At 43.7% G+C, this 27,055-nt stretch overlaps 1 protein-coding gene across 3 annotated transcripts in view; it reads right to left on the reverse strand.

The window, feature by feature from the left end:
- LOC130160991 (partitioning defective 3 homolog) overlaps window positions 1-27,055 on the reverse strand; it is a 343,348-nt gene that overhangs the window by 228,220 nt on the left and 88,073 nt on the right. For all 3 annotated transcript variants that reach the window (XM_056363858.1, XM_056363857.1, XM_056363859.1), the window contains exon 3: window positions 6,805-6,979. In XM_056363858.1, coding sequence (XP_056219833.1) covers window positions 6,805-6,979 — 175 coding nt within the window. The remainder of the gene's footprint in view (window positions 1-6,804; window positions 6,980-27,055) is intronic.

Raw genomic sequence — 27,055 nt, forward strand, 5'->3', positions numbered from 1 at the left:
CAACTCTAATCGTACTGCATCACCTGCTCACCGCTGAAGTGAGAGATTGAAGAGGTAGTTTTGGACAAGAGACAGAGAGAGAGAGAGAGAGAGAGAGAGAGAGAGAGAGAGAGAGAGAGAGAGAGAGACCAGATGAAAGAGATAAGTATCAGTGCCTGCTATCAGACCTAGCTGCATGTGGTTCCAAACCCAAACCTGGCAGTTTATCTATAATGGGCAGTCACTGCCTTTGGAAGTCACCCAAATCCACTGAGAGAGAGCCCATGATGGAGGGGCAGTCCACTTCTTAAGCCTTATATCTGAGATGGAGCTCTTAAAAAAAAAAGAAATGCTCCACACGCAGTCTCAGAAAAAGTGCCTGTGAAAAGTAATGTCTTAATTTAGCAGCTTCGTGTTTTGAATTTTTACATTCATGCTAACCTACATGTTGTGACATATACACGCTCTTTATACCGTGTGCCGTCGGTGTCACTGTGCATCTCCTCTGCTGTAGTGACTTTTATACGGCCTTGGCTGACGGCAGGGAGCCCGCTCAGTGGCAGACCACTAAGCCAAATTGATTAGACGAAGGTCCTCCTCTTCGAAAGGTGTCCACACTTTCTCCCCCCACAGGCAATCTCTCTAATGGCCTCTCGGCAACCCTGTCAGCACAGAGCTTCAAGGAACAAGGCAGCAGAGATTCAAGGACCAAAGGACCAGTTCAGCAGAGGAAAACCGACAACTCGTCACCACAATGGTCTTCTTCAGGGAGAGAGGTGCCGGGTGTTGGTCAAAGTCGTAGTGGTCACACAGCAAAGGGCATTTTAGTCTAATCTGTACATCAGTGGGGGTCAATCATGAAAGTATCACTGCAATCACTGCGAATATCTGTTGTGTTTTTAAAGCCATTCCTCATCAATGTCAGTGTAGTTTTAACTTCTGTCAATAACACTTGAGCTTCTCCTGTTTCCTGATTGTGTAATCTTGAGCAACTGCAATTGAGCCTCTCCAAAAACCTGGGAAAAGAAATCCTCAGTCAAAGAAAGAAAATCACATAAAAGTAGTATTATAAATTATGATTGGCTGAGCAGCATTCAAAGCTGTTGTAAAACACTCTATAAACACACACCTGTGACCGCATTACATCAGTAGGACTGCGCCAAACAAATGGTTTCAAAATGCTGTTTTGAACTGATACTGTATCATGTTTAAAACATCTAGGGGAAAGTAATACAAGTCAAATATAATAGTTGCCTACCGGTGATACATATGCGGTTATAACTGCAACTGCGACATCATGGGAATATTTTCTTTTCTTTCTCCTGACATTAGGTGAACTGGAGAACCCATGGGAGAGAACTTCACTGTACTTCATGTTGCCACAGATTTGTAAAGCAGCCGGCACCAGAGAATCTACACCAACCACTGCTAGCAAAGCACCACTGTACAAAAACTCCCTGATGCTGGCCTAGAGGCAAGAGAGCTCATGTCAACAATATGGGGCAAAAATGTGAATCATGCCTGTAATCCCACTGGTCCCGAAACTGCAACGAGACATGTTGCTGGAAAAAATATCCTTTCCTCTGGTACCACGCAATTAAAAATGTACAAATTGAGCACTACTTCAAAAATTGCACAATTAATGGCGATATCCAAATAAATCTGTCTTCGTCTGCATCAGGCCTAACAACGCCCCCTTAGCTGTGCTACAATCACTTTGAACCACGGCTTCTTGGGGCTTATTGCTTTAATCTACAAAGGTCAAGGAAGCGGTAGAGTCGATGCCCAAAACAGTTTCTGTGATCTGTTGAATACGTGTGTGGAGAAGGTAATTCACACTGGCCAACAGGCAACTCCTTCAGGCTGTAAGCATATGACGTCATTAAAAACAACGTATTAACAGCCTATAGATTCAGCGCTGTTGACAGCATGGTGCTTTAGACAGTGGACACTGATCTTATAACTGTGACCTCAGCACTGTGTATATTACTCTGACTGGACACTTGTGATTGAGTGTTGATTCCCACATAAACACCAGGCAGGTCAGGACGTTCTCCCTTAGCATTAATCTCAGCCATCTTTAAGGCTGTGTGTTAGAAGACTGCCGACCTTTTGTATCGTCTCTGTCACCCAGGACCCTCTCTCCATACCTGAGAGACTATGCAGAAACCCTTTAAGTAAAAGGAAAACTCTGACAAATGGCAATCTGTCAGAAATACAAATCCAACTCCTGAGTCAAAAAGGACCCCAGTAAAACTCTTTCAGCAAAAAAAAAAGAACAGAACATTCAATTTTGAAGCTACGAACACCATTAAGATCCTGCGTTCATTTAAAGTTTCAGACATTTTCTCTTACTTCTGAAAGATTGGAATTTAGTGGTGAGTAGAGGCAGAGGCAGCTCCGGCGTCCGTATAATTACGGGAAAATTACATTCATTATTGCAATTTACATCTCATCTCCGATCCAATTATTAGCAGTTTGACCTGCACGGCACATGTTAGCATGGAAATCCAAAATGGGATCCCAGGGCGGAGGCACGGGAGGGATGGAGGACAGAAAGACAGCGGGAGGGAGAGTTTGGGACTTTGGGAGTTGTGGGGAGGAGAAAAAACAATCAATATAGCTCTAAAAGATGATGATTTTAAATAGCCATAATTCTCTGCCTCAGAGCACAGCTGCCAAGGGCGCCGCTGCTACACTTTGATGTCTGATATGCAATATTGCTGCCAGTAATTTGCTCATCTGCATCTCTGGAGGGACCATCAACTGTCTGTCTTGTTCGTCTGCTTCACTGTGTATATGATGCCAGTCAGTCTGTCTGTCTGTATGTCTGTCTGACCGTCTGACTGGCTGTCTCTTATAAAGCTTATTCACCACACACCTATACAACTTTTCAGCCACTTTTGAATTGGAAATAGGAACTTGTAAGTGGCTAGGAGTCAATGTACATTACACACAATCTCCAGGAAACAACTATATACCGCAAACAATGCAATCTTACTTGTATTTTGTTGGCGATACTGCACTTATGTCAACTACCCCAAAACAAAACAATCACTGTCCTCACCTGTCTGACTGCCTTAATCAGGTCCAACCCACAGTCTCTCTTCTTCACTGTCATTATCTCTTTTGAAATTGCTAAAGATAAACCCATCGCCGTGGCAGCGGCAGTGTGTAGGAAGCAGTCAGTTCCTCTGCTTTGCTGCAATCTTCTCATTGTATTTTCTTGAATGCGAGATGCACAATTCATAGGTCATGCAAAGAACAGGCTTGGAAAGTGTGTGTTTGTGTGGGTGGGTAAGACAGAGCTCCGTTGTGCCATCAGAATGAAAATATACTTGTGGCATGACAAGCTTAATGAAAAAATTCAAGTCCAAATCTGAGCTCAAGATTTTTAACTCTTTAACTTCATATACATGAACTAATTACTTTAATTCATTGGTGTTTTATGTTTCAGCTTGACCTCTGACCTCCAAATAAAAACTGATATGAGTAATTACCTAAAATGATCCTTACTCACTAGCTTTTCAATATGGACTCGAACTCCACATGAGTTCACAAAGCTTCGGAGGGCAGCAGCAAGGCATGAAGAAGTGAACCTTCCACTCTCCACCACGAACAGGAAACATTTGTCACCATGGACACAATAAATGCCTTGCTTGTTCAGCTTGTTAACGTATATTAACAATCCAAATCAATCAAGTGCTATATAATAGATATTACTCTGTCCTCTGTAGTTGACTTAAGATTGAATATGGGAGTAATACAAATAAAAAGAATATACAACAAAGTGATGGTTTATTTTATTTTACTTTAGCACACATTCTAGGCTTTTAAACCCACCGTGTTTGGGTGTAGCTATAGGTTCATGTTTATGATCCAAACTATACATTATTTCCCAAGTAGCTTACTTACTTGTGAAAAACTAGAATTTATAATGTGTCTAAGGTTGAACCGAATGCCTTGAAGTTTCAAAGCTTCAATTATTGTCATAAATATCGGCATCCAAATCAGTATTTAAATGATTTAATTATTATAATTATATATTCAACAGTAACAATCCCAAATAGCCCAGGGAGTAAGATCTAAGCTCTCATCTAACGTCACCAGCGCTGACACTGGGACTGGCACAGCTTACAACTTACTACAATGCTAGCAAGATGTTGAAAAAGTGAAGTGTCTGGAAAAACTTCCTAATTTGCAAAGATGACCCCCTAAAAAGTGAAGTGCCAGATAAGCCAAAGGAAACAGGCATATCACAAAAAACTACAACCGGTTTGACAAATCACCTGAAAACTGTAAATAACAGCTTAGCCGTCGATGATGTTAGCGCAACCTGCATGCTAAAAAAAATTATAACACTAAAGTCCAATTTCTGTGCTTGTCAAAAAGCTTCAAATATTCACCAGTAATCCTCATGAAGCTTCCAAGCCCCAACAATGGGATTCATGACAGTCCTCTATGTTTCCCCGTATTACTTTGCATCATCTGGCATCGGTGGTTCCCCTTAGGAATAAATCTGCTGTTTGAGAATTTTACTGCCCACTTTCACTACGCACAAACTGGTTTGGGACAGCCCCTTAATAAGTTGAATCCACCACCCAGAGGCTGATCAGATAGGTGTGAGGGAAGGGGCCGAATTGGAACCAAGCCAGGGATTTATCGCCTTATTCAAGGACAATTTAACAGACCTCCAACACAGCCTTAAATCTAGTATGCACAATGAAAGGATGGTGTTTTTAAAGTCATCCTTCCATGACATACTGTATGAACAGTGTTAGAAGCTATAAATCAGTAGTGGAGAATTTTTGTTGGTGTGGGGGGTGGGTGGGGGGGGGATAAAAGGCACCAAGATATATCAGTCCACATTTCAAATGTGGGTTTCTTTGGAGCTAGTTGACAGCAGGTCAGATAGGTTCAAACAAACCTGCACACTACCCTGTGTTACTGGTTTACTATCGCAATTGCATCAATCCCAGGAATTTCCATAAATCTCCACAGTCCAGTAGGCAGGTTGAGAGACGCTAGGATATGTTCTTAGGTTAGGGCAGCAGAGTAAAGTCAACTGTTCATTCATGTGCATGTGTGTGAGTCTATGCTGGCTTTGAATGTCTTAGGTGTCCTTTGAAGTTTTAAGACAGCTCTGCATCCGCTCACTGGTTCCACTTCATGGGACGTGAATATGTGGACATGAGCACCATCTGAGTCACTGACTGTGTGTGTGTGTGTGTGTGTGTGCCATTTTCCGGTTGTGTGTGTGTGTGTGTGTGTGCTGCGTGTGAGTGTGTCCGACTTGCTCTGGCATGTGTGCTCTTGCTCATGCATGAGTGAGTATCCAACAGTGTCTCAGTTCCTTCCTTTGTCTCAGTTCCTACCTGTCTGTCTATGTCAGTGCACCGCCATTGTCTGGACACACTGCGCAGACTTGACAGACACTCAGCTCCACACAATACACCTGAAGCATGTCAAGTAAAGCACACGCTGCCCGGTGAGTTGCAGAGTAGAGTAGGAAAAGTTTACTCTGTTGCATTTTGGTTTGGCTCGTAAACAAAAGTCCCATGACTCACATGCATGAATTTATTAGACATGACGACCTCTAATCCCTTTGTCTTTCCTACATCCTGACAGCCTGGGAAATTCAAGACAATAACATTACTTTACCAAGGCCTGGGCAAATATTTGTTGGTATTTAGCTTATCTGGTCTCCTAACACACTTTACAAGAGCTCTACAAGCTCTACGTTCAGTTCACATAGATTAAAATGAACTTCATTTCTTCTATTTCTTTTCTAATCTTTTTCAGCAGAACCTCCTCTTACCCATCCATCCCCAGCCCCCAACCGGTGGGACTTCACAAACTGAATTAATTCCGGTGTACTATTATAGAGTCGCAGATAGAGACGACTTTTAAAAGCCAAGAAAAAAAACCAAGCGAGTACATTGTTTTATGTGTATATGCTGTGAGTTTGACTCAGGTGGCGGAACTACACGGTTCCTGGCTCATGGTCTTAATGATTTTTTGTGATCATCATTCACTCACAGATCTTTCAAAACATGCTTCAAATCAGTGTGTTGTTTCAAATTCATAGCCGATGTGTCTGATTAATTTTTTCAGATCCGACAGACACAATTTGCATAAAAATGTAGCTTTTTTTCTTTCCCATCAGAATCTGCACTGATTTGTTAATGAAGTCCTTCAAATGCATCGTACAAACTGGCCTCAGCAGAACCAGTACCTGCGCTGTTTGAATTGCCAGCACTAGACGCCGGACGCTCACGTTCACGCTCATTAGTTGCAAAGGATGGAAATTAGGATGCGTTCAGATTACCATTCACCAGAAAATGAGGGCGTTCAATGAACGGTGCTCATTTAGCGCATTCATGCACAACAACTGTTCAGATGTCACTTTCATGTCCCTGACCTTTATATCCTTGCAGTTTGAATTCCTACTGATAGCACAGATTATCTACTTATTGTTTTAAAAAGCATTCAATTACATTTTTATTCTACACTGTACCTCTAAACAATATCAATTGCTATTTGAAGAAGCTACAGAAGGTAAAAAATTCAGTGAAGTAAGCTGGAAGTCATTTTTTTACAAGACTCGGTTGTTTAATTTGAGTTTTTCATAATTTTGTTAGATCTTTAGCATTTATCTAATTTTATTTTAAAGCTATTTTGCCAATACACTAAAAGCAAAGCTGTAGAAATGGGTGTTTAAATTCCATGTGCATTACCATCTATTAATATCACAATGATGATCTTCAGCTTATTATTACTATTAGTGGAGATTTAATTCAAGATAACACTCGTCATTGGACTCACTGGATCGCAGGGCGGATGGAGTGACCTCGATCTCGCCGCTGGTCTGGTAGGGCTGAAAGGCTGATGCCGAACTCATCTCACTGGCAAAGGGTTCGGGACTCTGCGTTCCTGTGGAACTGGCGCTGGTGCCGTCACCTCCATTGTGTGGGTCCTGTTCCTCGTATACAGCTACGAGCTGGAGAGAGAGAAATAAGATATGTGTGGGTTAGTGTGTGTTTTGGGGGGATGAAGAGAGACAGAGATGTGTCTGTGTCTGAGAGTCTGTTCTGCATAAGCAGTAAATATGAGTATTTCTAAGTGTGCATACCATACATGTATACAATGTTCAGGATACTCATGTAGTGCGCATACAGTTTGTGTGTGTGTGTGTTGTAATTTCACATTCAGGTAATGTACCACTATGCAGTTATATGCAAACCAAAGCGCTCAATCATGATTTAAGTCACACACACACACACACACACACACACACACACACACTCTCTCTCTCTAATCTTGCAACATCTGCAGTCATGTACCACGGGATGTTCCGGGTTGCCAGGTTTGGCTCCCACAGCGAGCAGCTGCTCCAGTCCCACAAAGGTGATACGTTGCCACGTTTCGCAGGCCAGATAGGGAGAACTCGCCGCAGCATCCCATAATTATCAGTCGAACACACACTGCTCATCACTACAGCCAAGTCACCCACTTAACAAGAGAGAGGGAAAGAGACACAGCAGTCTGGATTATGGTGAAGAAGAAACACTACACTGTTTCCTCTTTCATGGGAGTAAGGTTAGATCAGCCGATGCTGATTTACTACTTATAAGTCAAGGCTTTTTCTTAGGCTCCTGGACTAAGGGAGAGAGAGAGAGAGAAATAAAAGCATATGACCTGCCGTAGTGGAGTGGATATAGCAGTGCCAAGTGGTTTTCATAGCCAGCACAACCTGTTACTAAACCTCTCACAAGAAGATTAACCTATTATTCCTTCCAAACAGAGCAATCGTACAGTAGCAGCCTCGTACACACCCTGCTAGACAGAACAAAAGTATCTATATTTCAGACTTGAGAAGAGCTCCTTTTTATGTCTTTGTGCTACCTGCAAAATCTGTTTAATGGAAGGCCACGGATGTGGAGAGAGTAAGCAACAAAGAAAGCATTAATCACCGATGGGAGCAAACAGCTTTCGTGTACCATGCATCGTATTTGTCTGAGGGTAAAAATAGCACAAGTGTTTTTCCATGTATTTGCTGTTTTTCATCACCCCGACGCAGGGAAATCTGCATATAAACAAGTTTAGAAGCCCCTGTTCTGCTTTTTTTGATTCAATCCTTATGCAGGGGATGATGCTTAAGAGTGTATGTGTTTGTGTATCTGCATCTGAATTTATGCCTCTGTGCGAGTATGCCGTGCGGTTTGCTGTTGCTGTAATTCACAGCGACATCTCTTATGCTGGCTTTGCGCAATTAAAGCAGACTGGGTTTTTTTTTTGTTTGTTTTTTTTCCTAAGATGTTTCCGCGCATCCCGACGCCATCTGTGAGACGCTCACCTATCACCGAAGGCTTCACCCATTTCACTCTAATCACACTCCAATCCGATCTTGAAATTATATTCCTCATGTTGTAAGGGTTTACTAAAAAAAAAAAAAAGTGCAGCAGTGAGGCAATCGAAAAGAGATACGTGGTGCTACAAAATAAGAAGGCCTTAATAGAAGAAATCCGGCAGGTTGAGGAGGTAATTTTCTTATTTTTAAATGTGTACGTGTTAAGACATGCAAAGATACTTTGCTTTGTGTTTAACCGCAAACACAGTCCGATCAATTTGGTTTAGGAATTTTTCCTCATTCAACTGCTGTTTCTTTACACAAGTGGGATAATCTGCTCTTTTTTCCACACATATTTTGATTTCTGGTTTCTTTAAAAGATGTTAAAACTTGAGATCTGAAACTGGAGATTCTTTGTACTTGGTCGAGGATGAAACTCTGTTTTGGCTGAGCATTTTTTGCAGTGACGACGATGACAAGAACAGCTATGTGAAGATGCCGAGGTGGCTATGAACACAGACGAGAGAGAGAGAGAGAGGGGCTGTCCCCAGAGGGATTTATACTGCCAGAGTGTATGTGCGAGCCAATGAATCATTAGTGACAAAGTAATCAGGCCTCCCATTCATATGTTGGTGCGAGTATTTAGCAGCCCGACAAGCCCTCTGCCTGCCAGCTGCCCATTTAGAGAAGTGGTGAATACTGTTGTTGGTGTCGCGGCGAAGTGTGATTCATTTTTAAATACATTCCAAATCCCTCTAATTAGGTCCACTTTGCTATGCCATGCATCCTTTCACCAGACACTCTAGAGCACTCTGTGGGTATCTGACATGTACGGCTAAACTCATCCACACACCCTCCATTTCAGAATCAAATGGGTCCGCATTTATCCTGCATTCAATATTTATGGGCTCTTGAAAGTGCTTGTTCGTCCCCTAAACCCAAAGAGACGTGAAAAGTTCCCACTGTTCAGAAATCTGAGGGTTAGAACCCCCGTTCTTGGAAGTTGAGTGCTGAGACACCAAACTTCCTGTAAGTCATTAAACTCATAAAATCAAACAGACAAAGGGACGATTGGCTGATAAGCTGGTTTCTTGTTTCCAGGTTGGAGACGTTGGTTTTTCACCTGCAGGTGAAAGTTTACGTGACACTGAGGTTCAATTAATCCCCAATGAAAGTTTTTAACAAGATGCTATGGCACAGTTTAATTTTAAATAACTTTGGGAAGTATTTTGCAATCATATCAGAGAGATATGGGCAGCAGGCGGAGCTGTGGATGTTGCCATAATTTCATCATTTTATATCAAGTCTATATCTAGCAGTGACGCATATCATATTAATGTCAGTCTGCCGTGAATATTTCCACCGAGCAAAATTAAAAAGTTTCTTAGTATCTAGATTACAAACTAGTGTGTTTGTCTATCAGATCCAGTTGTGACACTCACTTAATTATTACTTCCAGATGTGAGAGCGTTGTTTGTAGCCTGTAACACAGAAAGACGTAGTTGAAAAGGACATAAACCTCCTTGTTTGATCATCATCGATGCATCAATGCTTATCATCGATGCACGTCTGCAGAACATCGTCGGAGCGGGTTTCTTTTCTTCAGGAGATTTTGAGAAGTACCCCCAATGAAGCATCCTCGTTCGAGTTGCCTCTCTCCGAGTTCCCTCCATCCCGTCCTCTGCCTGTGCTGTGGAGAAGTGGGCACGCTCGGCCGGAGGGAAAACTGACGCAATTCTTGCTGTTGACGGGACAGAGCTCAAGAGGCAACACAGCGAACGCCATCACACAAACGCTTTCCCTCCATCTGGGAATTGGTCACAGCCACTTAGAACTGAGACGATTTCACGTTTCAATTTTTTTCTTCTTTTCGTTTTTTTTTTTTTTTTTTTTTAATTCTCACACTTTCCCCCTGTGGCTGCTGTACAGCGGGCGTCGAGTTGTATTCAGAAGTTTTTCAAAAGGAGGAAAAGTTTTTTTTTTTTTTTTTAAGTGATGCACAGACGGGAGCAGCATGGCTAATTGTCAAGTAGCGTGACAGCTGAGAAGGAGGATTCAGAGCAGATAGGAGGGAGGGAGTGAAGCAGTAAAAAAGAATTTTAAAGAGCCCCCTGAAAAAAACAAGATGCTACAACCTACAATAAACACATAGATATATCAAAACCAAAAGGGAGGAAAAGAGGAATGAGAGAAGGAAAGCACATGACAGGATGTGAGTTGAGGAAATGTTCCAGTTTCCAGTCTCAGGATAAACTCCGGAGCAATTTGAAAAACCTATTTAGCTCCTACCTGCTTCAGTTGAGAGAAGCGAGTAGAAGAGAAGAACTGACTGAGTCTTATTTCATGGGCCTCTCTCTCTCCAGCAGGGAGCTACAACACTGCTGCTGCCTTAAGCCCCTGGAGCAAGGCTGACACTCATCCACTCTCAGCCGGTTCCACTGACTGTCACAGCAGCTGCCAATCAACTGCTATCTACCTGGAAGCCCGAGGGCTGCTGGAGAGAGGCGAGAGCAGAGGATGGAGAGACATGATGATGAAGGGGTGAGAGACGAGGCGGAGGAGAGGAGAGGCGGCAAAAGGGAAGAGAGAGAGAGAGAGAGAGAGAAAGTGAAAGTCAGAGGCAGGGCATTCTTTGCAGCCGAGGTACAGGCTGTATTTGGGATTCAGCATTTCCATATCTGTAACAGAGAGAGCAGGGAGACAGGGCACTGAAAAACAGAATCTCAGGGATTCCTTTCATGTCGGCCTCCTTTGATCTCCTTCTGGCTTTTGGCAGCAAGGGTGCGGTAGAAGAAGAGATGGTGAGGAAGCAGCTGAGGAGGGAATGAGGAGATGTTTTGACAACCTCTCTCTATCTCTTTTCTCTCCCCTCCCCTCCCCCACCACCACCACCACCTCCACCAAACAAACCCCCTCCACTTTCAGAACCTCTGATCTGCCAGGAAGCCCAGGCATTAGGATTGGCACCCGTACAAAACAGTTGTCCCAAGCGTCCGCCGAGCAACACGAGACAACAGAGGTTTATTAGTAGTCGCGGGGGCGGCGTTGGCGGTGCCACCAGAGACATGTGATACCTGCACTGCGACGGGGGCTGACGCTAATCCATATCTGCCACAACAGCTTTTCCACAGCCGGCTGGATGGGACGTCTGACACGAGTCAACCCGCGGGAAACCTGTCCGCTCAATACACACCTTCAATTAAAGAACACATCCACAGTCGCGCCGGGCAACGTCCTGCTGTGAATATTTATTGCTGCACAAAGTAACCCTCGAAGACAAGATTAACATTTATTCATTTGTCTGTCGGAAGCTTTTTCTTTCCCCTTTTATATCCACAAGCTAAAACTCAGCGCATGACTAATAACCAGTGATTACAACTTAAAGAATAGCCGGATAAGCCCCATTTATTGAGCTGAATTTACTCCTTATGTTTCCTTCACTTCTATTTGTGTAGAAATCTCTCTCTCTCTCTCTCTCTCTCTCTCTCTCTTTCCGTCTTAAGGAGAAATAAGCAAGGAACGACACGTCACTGTATTAGTTGGTATAATGAATAACTTATGCTGAGTTATGCAATGGCTGAGGCTATACTGTCTCTGCTAGGAAACACAAACACACACATACAGTATCATCACACACACACACACACACACACACAAAGATTTCATCTCCCCTCTCCATCATTTATCATCATTTTAGTACAAGGGCACCAGGGGCATAAAAGTTATTAAAGGTACAGTAACAGTGGAAAGTGTGAAAGCCACTCACTCCACCAGAAACTCAAAGGATTCTAAACTTGTTGAGTAATAGCCACGAGCCACCATCCTTCATCCACACAACACCCATCTATCCATCCATCCATCCATCCATCCACTCCCAACTTCAACTCTCCATCTAACAGTCATGGATCCTTTACACATCCATCAAAGGGGAAGATTTTTGATCATCTATTGGTATGCAGACTGATCAACTTCATGCAGCCCTCATGTGACACACTCTTTGCTGTAGAGGCAGTACATGGTCCTTTCATTTCCCTTAAAGCACGCATTAAAGAGAATGCGATCTACGCTTGTAACTTTTTCATGACCTCAGGCACATCACAATGGATTAACCCTCCGTTCTCTCACTGTAGAGGTATCACACAGCATTTTCAATATTTCATCCTCTCCTTCCGTCCATTATTTCTCACACACCGTGAGTCGGGCAAACCAACAAAGTGCTTAGTCCTGTATTTTTCCCCTGCTCATTACGACCATCAAATATTCAGAGAATAGGTCTGAAGCACGCTGGCCTGCCATCACCAGCATTCCAAATAACCCCTCAAATGGCACCCCGCAGCACTTCAGAAGCAAATGCATATTTCAGGTGCTGTCACATGGGGTTGATGCAACGGAACAGTGCCCCAGAGGCTTTGCAAAGGCAAAACCTGAAATGATGACACACACCGCAAAGTAAATGTAATGTGTAAAGATGCTGCAACACATGGAATACATCCTGCCGTTTATGATGCGAGTGCGGCGGGGTGGGGGGGCTATGCGCCGGCGAGCAGGGGGATGACAGGCTTAAAGCAATATAATCCCAAAACAAGCAAACGCAAAGTCCTCAGATTGGTTAACGCTGCTGTTCTCGCTAAAACATGAAGTCATCATTTCTTTCATTTTTTTTTTTTTTTTTTTTTTTAAAGCGGAGCAGCTCGTAGAGGTAGATTCACTGCTGGAGGAAGAAGAAAAAAAAAGGAAGAAAAAAAAAACACATAGTAGGAGGGGTGTTAAAGAAAGAATGGGGGCGAAGAGGCAGTGAGAAAATATACAGAGCAAGCAAAGTTGAACCAGATTAGAAACTCATCCCTTTCAAATCCACTCGGCCAAGTTCTCGTCCCTGCCTTTGAAGATTTCCTCCTGCGTCGGAGGAAATGAATTCACACATTTTAAGGACGCACTGTGCGAGCGCTACCTATGCAGTGCTGACAGAAGGGAAAGTCCCTACAACACATTCCGCCGTGTATATTAATACCTCATACCCCATGGTCGTATGTACAATTCAACACTATTCAGCCACGGGAAATAAGTAACACTTTTTTTTTTTTTTTTTTAAGGCACACAAAAGACCTTTGCAGTCTACAACTTAAGAGTGAGGGGGCGGAGGAAATGAAGGGAAACACATTGACATATTCATGAAAGCAATTAGGGTGGGTGTCCATAAGAAAGCAAGAAACATGATGAACATCTTATGACCTTGATGGGCTAAATTACCATCAATCAACTGACACTAATTAACACTGAGCAGACACATGGAATAATGCTGAACCAATCTGCTTCCATCAACACGTCCACATTTTTGAATGTAATCATATTCATTATCTTATTCCATTCTAGGTGTGCAGACATGTATTCACATCTACTTTTAATTCAGTTCGGGCCACAGCTTTCACAGATGTAGTCTAAAATATATTCTCCAGCGTGCACTTTACTTTCTGTTGCCTTGACGGACGTTGTACTTTTAGGTTGAATGTACAGAGAGAACAGGGCGTACCCAAAACACTTTGGGTCGTATAACCATTTGTTTATGGCATCCTGCATTGATTTTCATGCCACCCTATATTTATTTTGCTGCCTAAACAGAGCTGTTGGGGGGCACCTTGAGGAGTTGCACCCTCAAACTGGTCTTAAAGAAATCTAATCAATGCAATGAACCTACCTGCTCTCACGGTCTTCATCCAGCCCGCCCCCCCCCCCACCCACCACTGCTGCACACCCAATCTAATAATGCCTTTCCTCCCCCTGCCTTGATTCACATGCAAAACAACGGCCAGACAGTCTGTCTAGGGGCAGACGCTCAAAAATACACACACACAAATGTGAATACGTGAGCACACCCACCCTCCCAAACACACACAAACTGCGGATACACACAAAAGCACAAAAAGTCACAGTTTGTGTATTAGTATTCTTCTCCCAAGGCGATGGCATTAGAAAAACCCATATTCTAACAGTGCCTTTCAGAGGGAAGTGCCCTTCAATCTTTCATTGGTTATGCACAAAGCCAGGAGAGAGTAATTAAAAAGTCCACATTCAGGGACCTTGGCACAGAGAGAGAGAGAGAGAGGGAGAGGGCCGAAAGAAAAAAGGGAAAGCTTCAAACATTTAAGGCCTCCCTGGTGGAAAGAGATGGAGGGAATGAGGAGCAGAAAGTAGAGTAGAGCAGACAGAGAGGGAGGATCGCATCCTTGACAAGGCCATGCATCCTCTGTAGTCAAGGCGGATGGAAATCAGGTGTTTCATACCTTTAACAAGGCCGATCATTAACCAGAAGTATTTAAGCTTTAGGACTGCCGTCTCATACACGCTAACTCTGACTGCCAAAGCTTTAAATGTGTCGGAGCTTTTTTGAAAAGATTGAGGGAAAAACACTTTTCTCTTTGATTCTTAGAGGATGAAACCAAAAGCTTATGTGCATTAAAAATATTGTGACAAAGACCTTTCTTGACACACACCTCAAAACACCAAAATTGACCTAGAAAACCAGGGTACATCACAAACAGTCGTCTTAAAGTGTGAATTCTTACTTTAAAATCACTCTAATTGGGAGCTGTATATGAAACTCGCAACCAATACGTACACAGATCAATACGACACGAGGGATTACGGTTGACTCGTAGCTTCGAGCTGTATATATTGTTCCCAAATTAGGGTGTTGGTCTCCATCCTGGGTGACCTTCCCTCCGTCACCTGAGATGCCCCGGGGCCATGGACCAACAACAGAAGGCTGTATGTATGCAGAGGCTGCTTTATATTCAATGGGAATCACTTTGAACTCAAGTAAAACAGACTTCAAAATGAAACAACTGAAAGCAGTAATGCAATAATAATAATAATGCTGCTCTGAGCTGTGCATTCACTTCTAATTCAATAATAGGTTTTTAGAAAAATATACTCTTGCATAAAGAAGTTAGGTGGCTCTGGTTTTCATTGATTTACACTTCTTATCAACAAGTATGATGAACTGAACAGATGGAAACTAAATTTAAAACAGTAGTAATTAATTCCCAATCAACACCAAATCTCTGGAGTGCTCATTTGTGTCCAGACAACCCTCGTTATAATGACTAGGAAGAATCTATGTGTTACTGTATGTTTTCATAGAGCGCTAGTAGAGTCTACTACCTATTCTCCTTAAAATGCACGCACGCACGCACACACCTGAGCAGCTGCCAGTGTTGTGCCACAAAGCAAGCTTGTTAGGTGCAGGATTGCTAGTGAATTGGTAAGTATAACAACCAACCAACCAGTCAGCCAGTCAGTTGGTGTATTAGCTACTGTGTCAACTCACTGGTATACCAGTTATCTGTGAGCCAATAACGTGATCAGCAAGCCAGCAAGCCAACCAGCGACCCAATCACCCGGACAGCCCGTAAGGAGATGGCCAAGTGGAGCTAAACACCCCACTGTTGGCGCCGAACTGAACAGAGGCAGAGCCAACACCTACGACACACACTTCCACAAGAACACACAAACTAGCCAGTGGGGACACCGCTGTCATTATCTGCCATCTGCAGGCCTGAGTGGCCTCCGCCTGGAGGGAGAGGAGGTGAAGCCGGGAGAGAGGATGCCTGTCCTCCCTGTTGTGTGTGTGTATCCGTGGGATACACACACACAACGTGAGGAGCGGCACACTCTCTGTAACACAGCGAAACGCACTAGAAGACAACAAAGGAATAGTTTTGTGCCCATGAGGGGAACACACAGGCTTTGCTTTGTGAGAAGAGAAACATTCAGTGTGTTCGATTACAAGACAGCAATTACAGCAGTGTGCTCAACAAGAACAACCCGACAGACAAAACACCATCACCAGTGTGCGTCTGTGTGTGAGGTGTTTATGAGTGCTTCTCACACAGTGCATAACTCTTTAGACGGATGTAGGTGCTAATGACAACGCTGAAAACACTTATTTTACCTCCCCCTTTCACTGCTGTTACAGATGGCGATAAATAGAAGAAAACGGTTCAATTAAACAGTTAACAATTACTGATGCTCTGTGCATGCATGTGTGAAAATGCTGAGCACGACCAGTTGATTCGGATTTTGTATCGCAATGGCAAGACGATCTAAGTGACTTTGAAAGAGGGTTCATTGTTGAGGCAGGAGCTTCAGTCACAGAGACTGCTCAGCATTTAGATCCATGAGAAAGACATCGATCAGGGCTGGAGACCGTGGTCAACGGCGCACATTTGACGACCGCGAATCTGGTGCATCAGAGCAATGTGTAAGCAGAGACAGGAGAGCGGCTTTTCCTCAGGTGACTGAGAAGGTAAACGCAGGACGTGATCGGACTGTTGTCAGCAACGAGGATGGGAGGGTCGCAGCGCTTAAAATCCTCATTACAAAGACGAATGCACATCTGAGAGTTCAGTGGCGCCAAAAATAAATAAATAAAAAAATAAGAAGTGATGTGGTCAGATGAGTCATCCTTCACCGTAATCTCCTCAAGTGGGAGTGCATGCGTGGCGTTCACCAAGAGAGGGGGGGGGGGGGCATGGTTTGGGTCCACTTGTCACTGCAAATCAGTACGAAGTTGTTCTGAGTGATCACTTTTATCCATGATGAAACATTTGTATCCTGATGGAAGGGCTGTCCTCCAGGACAGCAAAGCCCCCACCCATGGGGTGCGAGCGGTCACTGATGAGCGTGAAAAAGATGTGAATCATATGCTACGGTCTTTGTAGTCATCAAATCTCAACCCAGTCGAACACCTGTGGGAGATTGTGGACCAGTATGTTAGACAGTGTTCTCCGCCACCATCATTAAAATATCCATGAGGGAATATCTTTTGGAATATCATCCCTCCAGTAGAGTTCAATGACTTGGAGAATCAATACCAAGGAGCTTTGAAGCTGTTCTGGCGGCACATGATGGCCATAAACCTGACAGACACATTATATTGGTTTTGCCTTTAATTTGTCACTCATCAAAAGATTTTCAATCGAATATATTTCAAAACCACTTTGTACATTCGTTCATTTGTTGTAGCATCTTCCTTTCCGTTCTGTTTCTTCGGCTGCAGACAGGTGCTTCACTCCACCGAGCTGAGCACCTCTCTGGCACCAAGGTTCTGGCTTCATGTGGAGAAGTGTTTGTGAGGCTGTGTTGCAGTGTCAGCTTCACATGGAGGCGGATTTACATCCTGGAGAAAAGAAGCATCTTTCGAGACATGCGCGCACCTTTCCAGAAGGGGACGAGCTGACAGAAAAGCCTGAGGTTTGAAGAGAAAGCAAAAACATGCAGAAACACACCTTTACACTGACAGAGCTCACTGAGGGCTGGCGAGAGCCGGATTCCTAGCACTTGGGTCTTTTTTAGCTATTTCTGTGAATCAGAGGTGACTACATCACAGTCTGGCTCTCTTCAAAGACAAAGACGAACAGAGCAGCAGCATGTTTGTCAAAAACCAATTAAAACTGACAGATTCTGGCTGTTATATACAATCTAACAACCTAAGACCAGAATCACCTCAAATCTAAATGCATCACCGTTTGCTACAAAAAGAAAACTCTCTGCCGAACAGACTGTATGGGTGACAAATGACAAAACTACTCATTCATGATTCAGGCACACCCTTGAATCAAACCTTTCAAAAAGTAAATGGATTCCTTTTAACTTTTCATCACAAAAGGTGAAACACTGCAGAAGGTCTCTCATTCCTCTCCGCTGTCTCCAAACACCCGACTGAATAGAGGTCCACCTCTTCATTCACCCTCTCTGCCCTTTCCAACTGGAAGTTTGTGTCTTAGCAAAGGCAGCTTGTGCCCTCTAGTGCATGTCACTCTCCAAGTACCTTGCAAGTAGCTGTGCTCCCTCCTGTTATCCGACCATTTCTATATGCTCTAGCAAGAGAGAGAGGAATGCGGTTATGAGATGTTGCCGTATCTCTCAAGGCCCATTAAATGAAAATCAAAGTGGGTGTTCTTTTTACACATCTACGAGAGATGTCTGTCCGGACAGGTCAGGATTCTGTGTTTTAAAATCACTCTTATTAAAGAACAAAGAATCTATGACTGGAAAGCTACTAATGAGCTCTAAGAGCAACGAGCGGACGGGGCGCTCTGCTCTTAAAACAGACAGTAACTCAAACAAACGTATCTGTACACTCACAGTGCGAGAGAAAAGGGACATGAGGACACAGAGCGCCCCACCCTGTGCATAATAGGAGGTTACACGACGGGGTGGGGGTGTATGTCTGGGGAGTGCTGCTGAACTCCCGTAACCTCAATTATTCAGCATTAGGCCCCGCTATTGATTTCCTGTTGGATCGACTTACTGAGTCCCGAGCATTGGGACAGTGACATGCTATAGCCTTCCCTGGGAGGGATCTTTAAGAATGGATGGATGGATGGGAGTCTGTTAGAGGGAGAGGGAAAAGAGATACAGATCCATGGGCGGAGAGGAGGGTGTAATTAAAGAAACCCCTTATCAAGGCGGTGATAGATGAAGATGTCACAGCCTAGTGGGCTAGTTAGTTAATGTGAGGCGAGGGGACTAGTTAGTTTGACTCTGCAACCTTGGGGAGGGAGGGTGACATTGCATAGAGGCCAGAGGGTTCCCATGACTGGAGCTCCTGCCGAGGGAGGAACAATATTTATGTTTGAAAGGGAAACTCTGTGGCTGTCAGATATGCAGGGAAAGACTAATTGGTTGAGGATATGGGGTATTATTCCTGGTGCTGAGGTTTTCGGGGGAGTTGGGGCACTTTCTCAAGCTTCCATCAGTGCCCAAGCCAACCTCAAGCAAAACAAATAACATATCTATGCCCGGCAAAGTCACCGTCAATATTTCTCACACCAGCTGTGAAAACAAGTGACATGCGGACACCAGAAAACAACATTACATTGATAAAAGAGGAATATCTCGCTTTCCCTTTTTCTCTCTCCAGGTCTAAATCTTTCTCATAAGTAGGTCCGTCTTCCTGCGTCTGTACCTGGCTGCGTGGTCAGACATGAGTCAGGTTCCAGATAAAACAGATGGCGAGAGTTTGCTTTTCTGCAGTTTCTCCTTGGCCCAACCTTGAGAAGCTGTGCTGAGCAGAGCAGAGCCGAGCCCAGCGCGGATCTGGGCTGAGCCGGTTTGGAGGTTGAAGACTGGAGGGGGGCAAATCCGAAGCCCCGAGCCTGACAGAGTGCACACTGATTTGAGTCGGCGGAGGAGGATGAGGGGGTTTTGAAGTGTCAGGAGGGGTGAGAGAGCGGCTGCAGTAAAGAGAATATCTTTACACTGAATCTAGTGTTGAATTTGATAATCTCACACACTTTTTTAACCTGGTTTTTGAATAATTGTAAAAACTGCAAGTGTTTTCTGATGCAAAAACAGTTCATTTGAGAATGTTAATGAATTGGGGAAAAAATAAACTTTCTTTTCTTTCCTTTTTTGTTTCAAGTCAATTTAAAATTTCACCCATGTGCAAAAGTTGAATCTGAATGTTTTAGGACAGATTAGTCGAGGCTCAACTTGTTTGCTTCAGTTTAAAAAGCTTTGACTGTACCTCCCACTGATTCCACAATAAAGGTTATTTCACACAAATACTGTAAGTGCTTCAGCGCGATTAAAACAAACACCATGATGAGTTCAAATCCGTCTCACAGTGTTGTATTAACAATAATCTGTAGCTTATTTTCATGACTAACCCACTCTGTCACTTCCTGTACAGTATGTGTGCTTCTCTGCTGTTACTGTCTGTGTTGTGTATTGTATGTTGAATGACGCAGTGGCAATAACCCATCACACTTGTATGTTTTATCATCAAATAAAATCATTCAGTCAAAACGTGAAGAAAAGAGAAATGACCTCACCACACTGACATTTCTTGGCCCTTGTTTTCAAGATAACTCGACCAATAAGCTTTTTTTTTTTTTTTTTTTTTACATTTAGGAACTGAGTTTGACAAACAGTTGCTCCGAGTGGCTGGGATTTTCAGGGCGGTTGGTGGAGGTGTGTTTGCGGGAAGTGAACAGGGCAAGGTTGGGGTCTTGCCAGTGAGTAGTTGGTTGTCTGCGATTTGGCTCCACCTCTTAATCAGCACTTAATTGGCAGTGTTGATGACAAGTCTGGGCCATAGGGCAGACCACAGCGACTGTTAACTGCTGTCTCCTTTTTTCTCTGCAAATTAAAGCAGTACACTAACCCTCTCCATATACACACACACACACACACACGTCTGTGTATCTACCTGTTTTGACCCGGGTTCACGCCCGTCAACATCTGCTTTGCAGTTACTGTGTTGTAATATTTTGGCAACAAGGATCTATCGTACTTTACTGGGAGCACTTTGCTGTATTTGTCAGTCAAAAGTGTTGATCAAAAAGCCCTGTAATTATATAAAGTTACCCAACTCATCCAAATGTTGTCAGTAAGGTCATTGCAGATAATATCTGTCAAGACTTGGCCCTGAGTTTCAGAGCCGTCAAATAGTTGTGAGAGTATTAGCCTGGAGGCTGAATCCATGCTGATACACAACACATAACTTGGCAGAGCTCCCTGCATACAGAAAAGAAAATCAACTGTTCGTGCTCACCTGGAACTCAGAGGGCTATACCAAAGAGATTTCCAGTCGTGGGGATGAAGAGTGAGATAAAGAGAGTTAGATGGGAGAGGTAAAATAAAGCAGGTGAATCACGCCGTCGGTTGCTGTCAGGGGGTGGAGAGGAGAGGCTCTGCACCTCTTCCCCGTCCACAACCTGAGAGTCAACACACACACTCATATTCCCTACTCTCGTCTGTCCAACCTTCATCTTCCTCTTGCTCTCTCGCCTATCAGAACGTTCATCTCCGCCCGTCTCTGATCTTCACTCTGTCTTTTTTCTTATTCAAAAACCCAACCGCAGGTCTCCTTCACATTACCATCCGCTTATCATCTTGAAATATCTCTTTTCACAAATCGTGTCTATGAATTGGCCAATCTCAGGGGGTTTGACTTTTTCTTTCAGGTACCAGTCATGGCAAAGTTCATCGTCTGAATATAGAGTGATGAATGAGCTTCTCCACTGAAGCCTCACAGTTCATTTGTGGTGCTATTAGATCGACATGGTCAAAGCAGCCAGTAGCCGACACAGAGTAAAGGACCACGGCTACTGGTGTGAGGAAGTAATATAGTGTCATTTTGTGTGTCTTATTGCGTCCTGTACTTCTGGTCTTGTGGGGGACCGTTCTATTTTTAGACCTTTTTTAAGTGAGGACAGTTTATTTAAGGGTCTGTGGGTAAACAGGTACTGACTTTTGGATTAAGAATTGGGTTGGGGGCAGTACTTGAATGAAGAACAGTTTAGAATAAGGGTTCAGGTTGTGATATAGTTTAGCGTCATGACTTGTGCTTATGGTTAAGGTCATCATATGTATCAGGGAATTGTAGTCAGTGCAGTCTCGCTGATATTTTCTTTCTCTTGATTAAGTCAGACTACGACCTATTCAGGATACACTTTAGGAAACTGAGGAAGGTGTGAAAGTAAATGAAACCAATAAAAATCGACACTGGACGAAGAGAGACGTGCATTCACACTCCATCCATTCAAAACACAGACACAAGTGGTGCTGTCCAGAGCGACGATACCCTGCTCTGTAGCCCCCACCCCCCACCACCAGCTGGAGATCCAGGTTCTTCTCTGCTGTACACAGCTGCAAATCCCCTCAGCCGTTCTCAAAGGCTCCTTTGGAAAGTGGAGCGTACAGCAGGAGCCAAAATGTCAGCTCTTCTAGCAGGTGGATAGCTGATCTGCGTAGAAAATAGGCCTTGGCAGACGGGTAAGGCGTCAGTGTCTTGAGGTGCAACAAAAAGCCTCCCAAGAGCATAATCTCCCCCTTCAGAAGATGTGTAAGCTGTAGCTTTCAAGGGACAAAATCAGCAGATTTCTCAGCAGGACAACAGCAGCCTCTGACACTTGTGACACTTGTTAAGAAAGCAATTGGAAATCTGAGTGCATGTAAAAACCTGTCCATAATTTGCTGAGGCTACAGAGAACATGACTTCTGGGAAAGAAACCTTTTTGACGACATTAAAGTAAAGTTGTTAACCAGACACTGAAAATGCCGAAGTTTGCTTCCGCTCAGCTTTTCATGCCGGTATTTCACGCACTGAGCTCCTCGACAAGAGCACTCGAAATAAAATTTTGAGGTTTGATGGCGGAGTCGTTGCAGAGAGGCAATGAACTCGGTTGATCTTCAGTTGTTACTCGAGTCGTGTTGTGACAGTGAGGCATTTCTCAAAGAAGTTTTTATTTCAGCTCCAGCTTTGGAGTCAATACTCCACCCATTACTAAAGCTGTTGGCGCAACGCAGGTCCAAGCGTCGGGATAATGTGCCATTTGGAAGATCTAACAGCGATCACTGCCCAGGCATTTTCCATAACACTGCTTTCTTACAACAACTCCGTAATGTCAGTCATCTAAACAGGCTATTTAAACTGCGTTATTTCCCTGGCCCTGTATCTGAAAGTGTCACGGTGGAATGCAAGCGAAGCACTTCAGATGTTTCTTTTGCAGTAAGAGATGAACAGAGGTGGCCAAATGGGAGCTTTCCACGAGCTGTGTAACCATGTTTCCACCCCCAGCTCATGTTTTATAGAAGATTTTATGAATTAATTGTGTGCCTATGGAAGAGGGTGACTCTGGCAACCATGGGTGAGTAAAGAGTGATGGTAGAAGGAGGAATTTTTCCCATACTAAGAGTGAGTGTGTGTGGGTGAATCCTTTTTTGGGTGCAGACGTCCAACTGCCCATGGAAAATCTGATAAGCAGCTAACTGTAAATCTGCTCCATCTGAGGTTAAGTTCCAGTTAAAGGTCAAGTTCAGGATTCATCTTTAATAGGCAAGATGAATAAACTACACAGACTTTTATATGGACATTTAAGGAAGCTCACTGCATCAGGCAAAACACAAGAACATGTGTGTTTGTGTGATACATGAAAAGTGTGCGGGTGTATGTCTTTTCTCCAAGGCCACCTAATGGCCAACAAAAGCCAGAACGCCTCTAAACAAGGCATGACAGCACCCAGGCCACACCGCGCTATTTATGGGCCACATGCACCGTCCTAATTCACCTTTCTCCTGTTCCTCTCCTGTTAGCAGTCCTTCAAACCAATTAACACCTAGACAGTCATTCAGGTCTGATTCCAAACGGCTGGATGCAATTAGAACAAGGAAACATGGCCACTTACAGCAGGAAGGGGATTTAAGACACTGGGCTGGGAATTGAGACTACTGTTGGTTAGCCTAATGATTGGGAGGTAGACAGTGGCTGCTGATAATTGTGAGTCAAAGTGGAGAGTAAGGCAAATACAGAATAATTCCCTCCCCAGATTCAAACTCAGTAAAAATCTTTAGCCCAAGCTTTAGGATTAGATGGATAAAGTTGCACTAAAATAGTTTTCTAATGAGGTAAGACTGGAGTGTAGTTGTCCTGAATGCAGTTTCGTGATGTTTTTTTTTCTTTCTTCGCTTTATGGGTCCCATGGGAAAAAGCTGCGATGGCGGCACTGCACTCTGATCTCCAATGGCTCCGCCCCATCCAGATTATCGCTATGTGGGACTGGCGCCAGCGGTTTTGGCTTGGCTCAGGTTCCCGGCATTGCCCCCTTGAGCGAGGTTGTGTTCGGCGCAAAACAAAGACGAACCGGCGCTGGTCTGAATCACGACCGCCGACCAAGATCTGAAAAATACATCCTGGCAATAATACAGTTAGCCGCGCAGCACGACTCTTCGCGGAGGGCTTTGAAGGCAAGGTGCGTTCACACATGTGCGGCAAAGGTTTTTTAACTCAAACGCATTCCACTCTGTTGGGTAAAGTCGAGTTATTTAGTGCTATTTTCCACACACAAACAGAGTTGTTTCAGAGTGATCACGCAAGAGTCGTGTGCAGCAGTGACATCCAGTGGTTAGAAATAATTGCCTGCTGCATAGAAATTACTGGTTTGTCACCTGTCATAGAAATGTGTCTTGGAAAGTTTTTTATTTTTATTTTAAAAGCTTTAAATTTGAACTATGTAGCTCAAAATCACATTTCCCCGATTTGCCTCAAAGGGGCTTCACAATCTGCACAGCATCAACATCCCTGCACTTTTTGTTCAGACAGGGAAAGATTACCCCAAAAAATACAACCCCTTTGACAGGGAAAAAAAGAAACCCTCTTTCAGCATTAACAGACATACAGTCTGTTCTACACATATACAATAGATGTTCTATGCACAGTGATAACAACAGTACAATCACAATATATGAAACAGGATGACATGAGGTATGTAAAATACAAATTAGTGTTAGACCTCCATGGCAGATCCCACATAAAAGGTCCCTACTCTCATTTCTTCCAACAGGAAGGCGACAGACATGTGACAGGACTGAACTGGGCCAGTCTTCTCATTTCCCTCTGTGGACCGTAAATTATTCATCCCAACCAGAGGCCCATACATACAGCTTAACTATATGACGACCTAATGAGGGCTATTGATCGAATAATTGATTGCTTTATGCACAGTCTAACTGACTGCCCACTGATCCATTCGGGCAGCTCATTACTTAATATGCATTATTCAGAGCTAACCACTAACCGGTGGAGACTGCAGTATCATCTGAGAAATGAATGTCAACAAGAATATAATAGCAGAGTCAGGGCCACATCAAAGCCTCTATGACTCTTTCAGTGCAGTGGATAAACACACAGCGGCGGAGTTGTAAGAGCAATACAACAACTGCCAGCTTTGATTTGTCAGATGATGTCACAGGGTCAGTAAAGTCTTATATTTATCCAATCTGCTCTTACCCTGTTTTCAAACTATAACCTTGGCTGTAACTTCTCATATTCCCATGCGCCGGTTTTATTTCTAAGATGCATTACCCCGTTGTTTTATCCACTCTTGACTATTCTGGCCTTTTAATCCCATCAAGACTGACAGATCCAGCCACACAGACCTTTGGCCTGCAGAACTTTGCCTTTCAAACAACAGACTACAGTATGTTTGGCTAGCATCCTAGAGAGGCATCAAATAATATGCTCTTTGCGTTTTTCCCACAGATTTCGAGGTGAGCCACAACACAACCGTCTCCTCTTCTCTTTGTCTGGTAACAGAACCCAAGAGGAACCTCTCTTGAGAGCGCTTTGCAAGAAGTAAATTACTAAACGCCCACACACTGACTCTGACCTGTGCTGGCTTTCCGGGCTCGAGTATGAGGGGTTTGGGTTGCAACACAGCTGGCTGGCCCACAACTAGAACTTGGACTGTATCATTGTACTCACTTAGCATCCTTCCTGCGAGTGATGGTTCAAGAAACACTGACAATGCAGTGAAAATGTTGTTCTAATACCGTAAATCTGTAATTACCGCACACTACAATGCAGTCTGCCGTCTAGCTGAATAACAAGTCGGGGTTATGAACTGGTTGCCTGGCCTACTTTTCCTATTTTCTTTCCTATTTTTTGTGGTGCTATCAGACATGCTTCCCTTCAGCAGTAAACCATGTGCACTGACCATTTGACAGAGATGACAGGAGTGGGATGCCCTCCTGCCTTCCTTTTCAATAAAACAGGACTTTGAGGTCTGTCTGAGATCTTTTTCTAAGAACCATAGAGAGACGGGGGAAGAGGGGGAGGGAGAAAAAGAGAGAGAGAGAGAGAGAAAGGGAAAATGTGACTATGATGACATACCATGGAGAACAGAGGGGTCTCCGGAGGGAACTGAAGCTGAAAGCATCCAAATCGACTTCCTGGAAAAGCAACAGCAGCAGCGAATACTGTATGTGGAATGGGTCAACAGGGGCTAACTAGCCTGGGTCGTCCTGGGGTCATCACACTTTGGGCAGTTCAGCTTTCACTCCTCAGCTTGGCCTCCTTTTTCCATTAAAGCTAACTTAACTTGAGCTGTGTCCGACACCGTGACTCATTGAAGATGCAGGTTCTTTTTTTTTTTTTTTTGTCTACATTTCCTTGCAGATAGTGTCACTGCGGGGGCCATGGCATGAGAGTGATGCTGCAAGAGCTAATCCACTGAAACGAATACATCCACATGCAGTGCAACGATACTAAGAGACAATATTGACAAAATGACAAGAGCTTTTTGGTCCAGCTATCATTACATGGAGGGAGTTTAGGAAAACATGCCAACTTCAATAAATGAATGTGCACTTAAGTGAAGTATGCTAACATTTCTCTCTCACATCAGCAATGCATTCATGACACAGCAGTGCTTACGTATGGCATATTTCAACCAAATTCTCTATATAACTCATGCATGCGTGTGTGTGTGTGTGTGTGTGTGTGTGTGTGTGTGGAGCTACACTTGCTAATCAACTGAAGAAAAATTTCAAAGTCGAGTGCAAGCAAGAGAAGACGTGTAAAGATGAAAGTGGTGTCCCCCTCCCTCTTGGAGAGCTTTAGAGATAAATGACCTCTCGTCCTCAGCCTCTGCAGAAGTAATAATGTAATAATAATAAAGTAAGATGCTTGCAGACACAACAAAAACACAAGTATGCATGTGAATGAATTCAATAAATGGGTGTGATTGTATATAACAGGATGCTATAGTGCAGAGCAGATTTAACCCCTTGACAGCTAGATGCCTGAATCTCCTGCATGTGAGCACAAACTCATATAAGACTGCTGGGGTCATGGGAATGTGTTCACTTGGCCTTTAGGTGATTCCACTGGGACAGAGTAAATGTCCCCATTCACTGGCAATCTGAATTCTTTCTTCAAAT

This window comes from Seriola aureovittata, chromosome 20 (assembly GCF_021018895.1).
Source record: "Seriola aureovittata isolate HTS-2021-v1 ecotype China chromosome 20, ASM2101889v1, whole genome shotgun sequence".
Lineage (NCBI taxonomy): Eukaryota > Metazoa > Chordata > Actinopteri > Carangiformes > Carangidae > Seriola > Seriola aureovittata.